Source organism: Penicillium taxi (genome assembly GCF_028828555.1).
Source record: "Penicillium taxi strain IBT 34144 chromosome Unknown utg000006l_segment0_segment0, whole genome shotgun sequence".
Lineage (NCBI taxonomy): Eukaryota > Fungi > Ascomycota > Eurotiomycetes > Eurotiales > Aspergillaceae > Penicillium > Penicillium taxi.
Genome location: NW_026643208.1, coordinates 207,913 through 218,904, shown reverse-complemented (window position 1 = coordinate 218,904; position 10,992 = coordinate 207,913). Strand labels below are relative to the sequence as shown.

Here is a 10,992-nt window from a genome sequence, read left to right as displayed (position 1 = left end):
CGTAAGCGTGACATCGTGGGTGGCTGGCCAACCCATGTTAGATTGTTCTCAGCTATGCATTATATAATATCAACTCAATTAATATTTCTTTCCTCTAGATTACCTTATAGGCCTTGGTAATCGAATAGGTTTACATATATACTGTTTACTTCCATCTTTTCCCAGGTATTCGTATGCTCCAAACATCCATGAATCATAAGACGAATATCATTATCATATTGGGTGTTATTCGTCAATTGCGGACATTTCTGAAATGTCGGTTAATAACACGAACTTGGGCATCCCACCACTCATTACTTACCTAGGTATGGCTTACTACGGTCGTAGATTCCATTACCAGCCTTCCAAGATTGTTTATGGCTGCCCAGGTGCTCTGAGCAATACTCAAGGCCTTCCTTTTATTAGGAGCATTCATGGATGGCTTCGAGTGGCCTGAAGAAGTCTGCAGGGGAAAACTAGAGCACAATAAATAATGCATAGAAGAGAAATTATCATACTGGTAGGGCTGGGCTCCACTACCGATCTCATCTACAATTTCCTCCCAGGCTCGAAAGAATAAAATAAAATAATCAAATAATGAAATAACACAAGAATTTAATCTGCATCCACGTCAACAACCGGCTCTGCCGCTTCATCCCAAGCATAAGCGGATGGAATTATAAAGCAATATGATGTGGAAAACCAAAAGACGAAATATAAACCCAAATTTCGAGGGCATACTCCATGACACCCTACCCACTCCGGTTATTTGACGCATGTTAGCCCCAATCTACCCCCAACTCCCTCCAAACGCCCTCCCGTATCATATCTACTATCTTCTACTCGCTCTCGGCATCATCAAAGACATCTTCCGAATCCGAGGCTTCCTCGTCGTCACTTTCGTCTTCAATGATGTATTTGGTGGGTTTAGTCGCGCGGCGAGCAGGACGGGCAGCGGCTGCACGGCGAGGAGCAGGGGCAGGATCGTCATCCGAAACGTCCACCTTGCCAGCCGGAGAATCCAAGATATCGTTGGCCATGGCATCGATATCATCCTCCGAGAAGTCATCCACAATCTTCTTGGACTTTGCTTGCTTAGCGGCGTAGCCCTTGGCTGCAGGAGAGAGGGCCACCGGAGCGGCATCCTTCTTTGGTCGGCCTCGCGCTTTCGATGCGGTAGTAGCCTTTGCAGCAGTCGCCCTGGGAGCTGCCTTGGCCTTGGGGGCAGCCTTCGGCTTAGGAGCGGGCTTGACTGGCGAGTCTTCATCCTCCTCGTCATCATCTTCGATCCGGGAGACTTCCTTGGGCTTGACTTGCAATGTGCGTCGTGGAGAGTTCTGAGGCACAAGCTTGCTGTAGTCTGTCTCATCTGGGTCAAAGTCGCTGCCCACCTTGGGTGCCTTAGTGGGTGCCATCAAACTAGCGCTGCTTTCAGCATGAGATCGCTCAGAGAAAAGTTTACGGGATTCCGAATCGCCGCTGCCAATGCCTTTAACCATCATACTGACATCCCCGAGAAGGTCGTCGCCGTTGTCACTGTCAGAGTCGCTTATAGCAGTGTAATTGACAGGCTTGCGTGTGCGGCTAGGCGCTGGCTTGGGGGCTTCGCTCTTAGCGATATCGAGGAAGTCGTCATCCGAACCTGAATCATCAATTGGGCTAGCCACCTTTGGCTTAGCTTTGGGGGCACGTTTGGTAGTCTTTGCTTTCACTGGCGCTTTTTCAGGTTCGTCGTCTATTTCGAAAATGTCAGGCGCGGGCTGAACTGGGGCACTGGGTGCTTGTAATGGAATTTCATCGATGTCCATGAGATCGACTTCATCCTTGACTTCCGGCTCTGTCTTCGCCTTCGCCTTTGCCGGGGCTCGGCTCTTCTTGGGCAACACCTCCATGTTGAAGTCGAACTCATCGTCAGAGCCTGGACTTTTCTCTGTAGGCTTGGATTGAAGGAAATTAGCGAGACTATTTGTCTGCTTCTCTTTCTTCTTGGACGCTGCCGTCGCCTTCTTCGACTTGGGAGCTGCGAAATCATCATCATCAGGATCCTCTCCAGCTGCAATTGCCGCCTTTCGCTTACGCGATGCCGGAGCCTTGCCAATGCCCGTCATGAGCTTGGAGGAAGCACGGCGACCCATGTTGGCCACCTTTTTCAGGCGACGATCTTCCTCCGCAAGCTGGAAGCGCCACTCGTTGATGAAATCGTCAAGATCCTGCTTCCAGATATCCTCCTTGGACAATTTGATCAAGGTATCGACCTCGGTTTCCCGATCGCCGATCTGGCGGCGAAGTTTCTCCACACGCTCCTGGGTCAGTGACCACATGGGCATGCCGAGCAAGTAGTCGTAGGAGCTCGACATAGTTTCAATGTTCGTATCCTCCGGCTCCTCACCTTCTTCGACCACAGGCTCCGACTCACCTAATTTGGCAGCATCAGCCACTTTGACGATCGGTTTGAAGCCCTTGTCTTTCAGCTCAGTGACGAGGACTAGCTTCTTCTTTTTGGAAATAACCAGCTTGCCATCAATGATCATCTGCACGAAGCGAGCCTGGTTGCTCAATTTCTCGAGTACCCGTTGAAGTTCCGACAGCTGATATTGCTTACGTTTCTCATAGTACTTGAGACGAACGGTGAAGAATTCCTTCAGAATGTCATCAACGGTGGCGTACTTGGTGATGCGGCCTTCCGGATCGAAGGCAACAAGATTGGTCGTGGAGATTTGCTTGGATAGCTTGAACTTCTCCTCCAGGCCTTCAGTCCCGCCTTCGGGAAGACGCTTCGCAAAGCTATCTTCAAGCTGAATCACAAAGTGCACCTTGTTGTGCGTATTGTAGTCCCTGTAGTCTTTGATGAAAGAGGGAAGCTTCTCGGCTTTGATGATATCTTCGAGCTTGTCTTTGAAATCTTGCGTCCAGGTACGAATAGGCAATTCAGTGATTTCAACTTCGCTATCTCCAGTGTTCTTAATGATACCATTGAATTTGTATCTGTCACCACCTAAATCAACAACTTCACCAGTGAAGCCACGGAACCAGGGCTGCATTGGTTCGGTGGGTTGGCCTTCCATCAGGAGTTTGAGGTTCTTCACAATGTCCTCGGGGTTGTAGTTAGGAATAGAAGAACTCCAGCCGGTTCCAATACCGTCGGCACCGTTAATCAAGATGAGGGGTACCACAGGTATGTAGTTCTCGGGTTCAATCGTTTCGCCGTCGTCCTTGTTATAAGTCAGGATAGGCTCGTCAGCCGAGTGGAAAACTCTCCGTGCAAAGGGCGACAGGCGAGTGTAGATGTAACGAGCACTAGCACAATCACTGCCACCTTGAAGTCGACTACCAAAGTTTCCACTGGGTTCGAGGCAGTTGATGTTGTTGGAGCCAACAAAAGTCTGCGCTAAACCAACGATTGTCTGTTGAAGTGACGTATCACCGTGTTGATAAGCCGTCGCTCCAGAGACAAGACCTGCCAGCTCGACAACTTTCATGTCTTTCTTCAAATTGCGGCGGAAGCAGGTATAAAGCACTTTGCGCTGACCGGGCTTCAGTCCATCTACTACGGAAGGAATAGAACGCATGTTGTCTGCCATGCTGAACAGGATAAGCTCCTTGTTAATGAAGTCCGTGTAGGAAATCTTAGCCTGTGAATGGTCAAGAAACGTGCCAGGCTTGTACTGGCGCAGCCACTCCTTTCGCTCATCGGCCTTCTTCTTCGAGAATGCCAGTTCGATGAGTGATTCTTCATTTTCCTTCATTGTGTGAAACTCTTTCAAGTGCTTGTCAAGGTCTCGGAAATAGATTTGGGCATCTTCGGTTGAACTGGTTCCCAGACCCTTATAGTACTTGTGCTCCCAGCTACGTTCAGTTTTATGCTCCTCGAGCCATTCCTCATACTCGGGCATTGTGAAGAACGAGCGCGACTTGGACGGGTTCTTTGGATCGCCCTTCCAAATCTTGATGATTGGTGTGATGAATTCGATGAGGAATTCAGGGATCTTCAGCAAGCTAGGGAATTGGGCCTGAAGGAAATTGATCAACAAACCTTTGATATGACTTCCATCATGATCTTGATCAGTCATGATCATGATATGGCCGTATCTCAGGCCCTTGGTTGTGGTATATTCTTTTTTGTGCTGCAGACCAATGAAATTCTTAATGTTCTGGATTTCCGCGTTCTTGGAAATCTGGTCGAAAGATGCATCACGAACATTGAGAAGCTTTCCGCGAAGAGGGAAAACACCAAAGAGATCAGGTCCAACCACCGACCGTCCAGCCATCGCCAGACCCTTGGCGGAGTCACCTTCGGTCAGAATTAGAGTGCAGTGATGGCCATCTCGGGTTCCAGCCTTGTTCGCTTCCACCAATTTTGCGTTATTCATTCGTGTACGACGACCGCCATCGCTTTTTTTCAAGATTTGATCTGCCTTTTGTTCTGCGAAATGCAAAATGTTGGACATTACCTCTGTCTTGAGGACCTTCTTGTAAAAATCTTCGTCCAGGACACATTTGCTGCCAAACTGGCTCACCTTTGTGGTCAATTGCTCTTTGGTCTGCGAATTGAAGGCCGGGTTGACGATCAAAGCGTTCACGAAGATGAAGATGTGGTTCCGAATCTGTGCCGTCTTCAGCGTGGCACCAGTCTTGTTACGTTTCTTACACTGATCAGCGAGACGGTTACAGATCTGATCGGCAATGTAATTGACGTGTGTACCACCAGAAGTTGTAGCAATTGAGTTGACAAATGACACTTGTTGGAAGGCACCGTCAGAAACTGCAAAACCAATCTCCCACCGAGGGTCAGGGCTGCAGGTAATGATCTCATCCTTTGCGCCTGGTCCATCATCGCCGCGCTCTTTACGTATGGCTTTGGTGTACATTTCCATGTATTTTTTGAATGCTCGGACGGGAATACGGCTACCGTTCAATTTGACGGTCACACCTGTTGTACCCGCCAAATCGTAGACACGACGCTTCACAAGCGCCTCAAAGTCATCATCAATACCTTCCATACCGAACTTGGCGAAATCTGGCTTGAAGGTGACTTTGGTGTAGTCTTCACCCTTAGCCGCCGTAATGCTCGCCTTACCAACCTTGGACATGTTGTCTGTCCAGGTCTGTTTGTACTTCTTCTTCACCCGCGAGTCTTGGGTTTCAAGGATGAACTCGTTCGAGAATACGTTGCATAGCTTGGCACCGAAACCGTTTCGACCACCAGTGACCTTCATCTGGGTGTCATCGTAGTTTGAAGAAGTGAGCAGGTGTCCAAAAATCAGCTCCGGTACATAGATCTGTTCCTTGGAATGGATCTCAATGGGAATACCACGACCGTTGTTCCACACACTGATTTCACCTTCCTCACGAGAAATTGTGACCCGAATCTCATTCATGTTTTTGTCATTTTGTCTGTTATCGGCGGCATTGACCACAATTTCATCGAAAATTTTGTAGAGACCGGGCACGTATGAAACTGGACGGAATTCCATCAACTCGGTTTCAGAGTTATAAACCCACATCTGCTGGGTTGTGCGTTCTGTTGAACCGATGTAGGTATCAGGTCGTTTGGTGATGTGTTCAAGTTGGGTGAGCTATTGAGATTGATGTTAGCAAAGAAGTCTAATCAATCCTACCATCATTGCGGCTAACCTTTTGGTACTTGTCCGAGGCATTTTTTTGGTCAGCTGCAGGCTCATCTGCCCCGAAAGACTCATTTTCAACGTCGCCCCGAGGTTTCGATGTTGCTCTTTTTGAAGCCGTAGTTTTCTTTGCCTTGGGAGGGGTGTGAGAGAGTGTTGAAGCATCATCATCGGAGATTTCGATCTCAGATTTTTCGTCCTCGCTGTCCGCTGCCTTTTTTTTCGCTGCAGGCTTGGACTTGGGGGCTGTCTTGGTTTTCAAAGTTGTCTGAGTCGTCTTCTTGGGTGCAGATTTAGCTGCCGCCTTCTTTGGGGCAGGCTTTGCTTTGGGTTTCTGTCGAGCCATTTCTGATTAGCAAAACTCAGCACAACAAGCACTCTAAAGTAGTGCTTACAGATGCAGGTTGGGGTGCGAAATCTGAGCTAGCGTCGCTCTCGATATCAAACACGGAATCATCCATTATTGAGTCGTCCATGATGAGCATGAGTTGAGACTGACTGGGTCAGCACGAGAAAAAATCTAGCCCAATCGATTAAGTGAAAACGAAGGACCGGTAAAATAACGTGAAGTCTAGGTGTGTGATATTTTCGACTTCAGCATATTTGGAAAGAGGAGGGGAAAGATGAGGAGGGGAAGCTCAGAGGAATGCTTGTTTTCTTCCCATGAAACGCGACTGCCAATATCGGGCGGTGAAGGATTCTGGCCAGTCGGACCATTATTTTTCCCCACCGCTTGCTGACAGAGTCCAAAAGAGGCAATTCATAAACAAGCAAGCACGATAACCTTATCCGATAAAACACCTGGTCAATCAACTGCAAGCCCGTGGGTTATTAAAAGAGCTATGAGGAAAACTTAGACTTACTTGATTATGTTACTTCCCCCCTTGAACTCAAATGAATGAAATACATATTATAGACAGGAGGTTTTTTACAGCTACTCGTCATCTTTACCCCTGCAAGCTTGAAACTTTCCAAGGAACATCCATGGATCTATCCATGGAAGGTATCTGGCTTTTTCAATGTTGCATCCCAGAGATTCTAGAAGTGATGGGAATCCAAGGTAGAAGTGCCTCTCGTTCTGGCCTACGTTTGTTTAGAATAGTTGGATCTACCTGAGTAGAAACTTGGAAGTCCCTAAGCCCCTAGGGCCTTGGCCAGCTCTTTTTTATACCTAGGATATTGGTTCCAGATTCCATAAGAAGCCGAGCTAGTCTAAGTAAAACATCATAAGATAACCACGGACATGCTTCCAAAGCCAGGGAACACTTCTTGAAATTCTCAGGTCCATTGAATATCTACCTAGGTACGTAAATGAGTAGTGAAAGAGTTTCCATCCATTTATGTGGCTTCCAAGATTATGTCTTACTGGACCAGAGACGTCTCGGCTACTAAGTTCACTTCAATATTGCCCTGCACGTCAGTAAGCCTCATTAATACCCCTTACATCAACAGAGGTTTGGCAGGTTGCATTCACAACATCAACTCTAAAATTACCGTAATTGATCTCATGTTTGTTGAGCTATTTGATACACCGTACCTATCATCAATTAGTGGAGATTGCCAAGGTTCTGATCATATATTTTATCCGTTGATAGTACATGTCCAGGTGGTCGAAGTATAGACTTTGAGATCCGTAACATTCAAACTTATTCCGTACACATATGCAGGGCTGGTTATGTTCATGAGCTAACTCATACTATATAGTAACAATACCTAGGTGGCATGGAACCACTCATTCAGAATCAACCTTGGAAGCCAGAATACACTGAACCCAGAGCTGCAAAATCCACCGACCTCTTTAAATTTCTCTCGGCATTTATCTAAATGAAACACGGAGTAATTTATAATTTTATACCTAGGGAGATTTGAGCAATGTCGATGCCAGGCATCAAACAAAAAGTGATTTATTTTGATGGATTTAACAAGTCTACTAATATATATGTAAATAGGTGGTAGAGATACCTAGTTACAGTTGAGGCCCGGGAAGCAAGGAAGAGAGAAATCATGCCAGATCGGAATTACGGATACGGACAAGAAAATGCGTTTAAAAGAAAAAAAGAAAAAGAAAAGAAGATGAATTCAAGTCTAAGAATTAGTAGTACGACGTAGTCCAATAGAGTGGATAATGAAAGTCGGTGTATGTGATCGGCCGTGGGCCAGACTCGAGGTGAAAACTAAAGGGGCTAGTAAGAAAACAGTGGCCGGCGTTAATCTCTCCTGACTCCCTTTTTTCTTCTACTTCTAAACTGTGCACCTTTCTAGCTTCTTGTACATATTGGTGCTGGATCACCTGTAAAGTACATTTCAGAGCGCGTATTCTGTCGCAGTTGTGCCGTGATCACTGGCAAATCCCGTGTTTTAGAGAGATGAACTCGTGAAGATTCCTATCCCACTCAGCCTAAGGAACTTCAACACTTGCTCCTGAGGATTCTCTACTTTTTCCCTCCATCCACACATACCGATAGATCTTGCCATCATGGAGACTCCTGAGACCCCCACATCGCCTGAAATGCCGCCTGCACCCCACGATTCCATGGTCACCGTCGCGTTATCTGATATCCAGTCAAGTTCCGAACACACTCAACCAGACTGGCGCACACTCGATATTCCTCAAACACCTGTCCAATCAAGCCATGAAGTCGAGTCCCATCGAAATCATACTACATCTTTTGGTCCAGAGCCCCTCCAAGATGCCGCGAGGACAACCCCTGTCCCGATGGACTCTCCTCAGACCCCGACCATCCCCGAAGAGGCTCACTCGGACGACGATACACCCAGCCAGGTCAATTGGGAGAATCTGGAGAAAACAGAGTTAGAGGAACCTCGAAGCGAGGGCTCAGATGATGTGAGTAGCAGATGCAAATCCTCTCGTCAGATCTGTAGACTAACAGTGGTTATCTCTGATAGTCAACAGCCCTACTTCTGGCTCGCCTAGAACAGGAGAATAATGCCCTGGCTAAGAACCCCAAATCTGCCATCCCTAAAATTAAAAGACACCAACGACAGTCCCGCTCTGAGTCGCTCGTTCAAATTAAGAGATTGATCCAAGATCCCGCACGGCCAGATCTGCGGTATTCACAACTTGCACCACCACCGATGACAGAGCTAGAGTTTTGGGCTGCTTTGGTCGCCGATTACCATCAGACGGCTCAACGCCTCCCGACTCTCACTTCAAACAAGATCAGAGGGGGTGTACCTCCACCGCTTCGTGGTGTGGTATGGCCCAGCTTAGCAGGTGCTCGTGATCCCCATCTCTTTGATGAGTTCGAGCGACTTTCAGGCGAAAGCAGCCCGTATGATGGGCTGATCGGAAAAGATATTGGTCGCAGCTTTCCCAATGTGGAAATGTTCAGAGACCCAAATGGTGAGGGGCAGCGGATGCTGGCCAGGGTATTGAGATGCTTCAGTTTGTATGATTCCAAGATTGGCTATTGTCAAGGACTTGGGTTTGTCGTGGGCCCATTGCTCATGCATATGTCGGATGCTGAAGCTTTTGCCGTTCTCGTTCGGTAAGAACCTCTTAAAGTGTCGCGAATTAATGAATACTGACTCCACACTTCTCAGGCTCATGGACCATTACAACCTTCGGATGTGCTACCTGCCAGATCTTTCAGGTCTTCACTTGCACGTTTACCAATTCCAGAATCTTCTGGCACGGCACCGGCCTGCTCTTTTCGAGCATTTAGAAATATTGCATGTCGAGCCAGTGTATGTGTCACAGTGGTTCTTGTCGTTTTTTGCCGTGACCTGCCCACTGCCTATGTTGCTTCGAGTGTACGACATGATTTTCCTCGAAGGAGCATGCGAAACTCTGATGCGTGTCGCCCTCTCCCTGATGCAAAGAAACGAGAAGAAAATCATGGCTTTCACTGAGTTTGAGGATGTGATGCAATTCCTCCTATCACGAAGCGTTTGGGATATGTAAGTTGTTGTTTTTTTCTTTTTTTTCTTTTTTTTTTCTTTCGAACTCACTACGAGGAAAAGGGATGAGTGCTGACAGAATATAATTCAGATACGCTTTCAACGCGGATGACCTCGTTAACGATTTCTTCTCATTAACTTCTCTTGTTACAAAGGAGAGTCTCCAGACACTGGAGGCTAATTATAATCAGTCCCAGGGCGTACCTACTGGTATTTCCTTCCCACAGATGCAAGCGACCGCCTCTCGATTCCTCGGACGTCTTTGGGCAGGGTCAAATTCACACAACTCTGTTAAGTCACTTAGTCCGAACCCTAGCGTGTCGCGTCCAAATAGCACAATTCGACGCTCAACTTCAAAACAAAGCATGACATCAACCCTCAACTCTATTGAATCTTTATCCGATGCGAGTACTGCTCCCACAGAGCTGTCGCCTTCACCCAGCGTGGAGTCAAAATCTCGCATCAAATCAAGCATGTCTAGCATGTCGATTTCACAAAAGGACCGTGACATGCATACGCAGATTGAAGATCTACTGATGGCATTGACCGATCTCCAACGCCAACACTCAGATTTAACGCTGGAATTACAACAGGAGCGCGAAGAGCGCGAAGAAGATCACGCCGTGGCGAAAGAAATGCTTTGCTCCCTTTTGGAACTCCCGGCTGACCTACATCCCACGCAAACTATCATGAAGGCACAGACCAGATTCTCATCAAATGAGCCAAAAGAAATTACTATTACTCAAACCAAGCATCAGCTGTATAGTGATATGACACGGTGGAAGCATATGTTCGAGGTCGAGTCAGGTCGATGCGGTGACCTTACACGACGCATGGACGAGTTCGAGCAAGAAAACTCGACTTTGAAAGAGCAACTCCGCGAGGCCCGTGGTCGCATTCAAGACAACTTCCGCGATCGAATGCGACTCGAGCGAGCGAATCAGGAGCTCCGCGCTTTCAGATCCTCTACCTCGGAATCTAGTTCTCCATCCGACAGCTATGGGTTTTCGACTGAATCTAATGAGGCCTCTCCCACCACCAATGGCCTTCGCCAGCTCAGGCTGGTGCGCAGCAATTCGGCAAATACCCCTGTATTCAGCAAGAGATCAAGCAGCTTAGGCCTCCAGAGCGTGTTGTCAGCCGAGCAAAATAGGCCAGCTCTTGATGAGTCGCTACTCTTGGAGTTGGTTAACTCAAAGACTGCAGAGGCAGAGGCCAAACAAGAGCTAGAGGAAGTGAAGGGCAAGTTTGAATCCCTCCGAAGAATGGTCAGCTCCCAGTCTGTTGCGAATCTCGAGCACCGCCTTTCCCTCACCAGCCTTTCTAAATCTTCGACCGAGCCTGTCAAACTAGGACCCTCTGGCAATAATGCTGGAGGATTCTTTAGTGGCTGGGGACGCAAAGCTGCAACGATTAATGAATCTCCGCAATAAATCAGTTCTAATTCAGAACAGCCATGGCGGGAGGA

General features: G+C 47.6%; 2 protein-coding genes across 2 annotated transcripts; one reads left to right on the top strand and one right to left on the bottom strand.

Moving 5' to 3' along the window:
* Positions 1-818: 818 nt before the first annotated feature.
* N7495_009212 (DNA topoisomerase 2) lies at positions 819-6,088 on the bottom strand (the record flags this gene model as incomplete). Its single annotated transcript, XM_057211863.1, has 3 exons — positions 819-5,555; positions 5,614-5,937; positions 5,999-6,088. 3 exons carry the CDS (start codon positions 6,086-6,088, stop codon positions 819-821), a joined length of 5,151 nt encoding a protein of 1,716 aa, XP_057058726.1.
* A 1,991-nt stretch (positions 6,089-8,079) lies between these two features.
* Positions 8,080-10,957, top strand: N7495_009211 (putative GTPase activating protein (Evi5); the record flags this gene model as incomplete). Its single annotated transcript, XM_057211862.1, has 4 exons — positions 8,080-8,448; positions 8,511-9,112; positions 9,168-9,524; positions 9,616-10,957. The coding sequence occupies 4 exons, from the start codon at positions 8,080-8,082 to the stop codon at positions 10,955-10,957; spliced, it is 2,670 nt and encodes an 889-aa protein (XP_057058725.1).
* Positions 10,958-10,992: the final 35 nt, after the last annotated feature.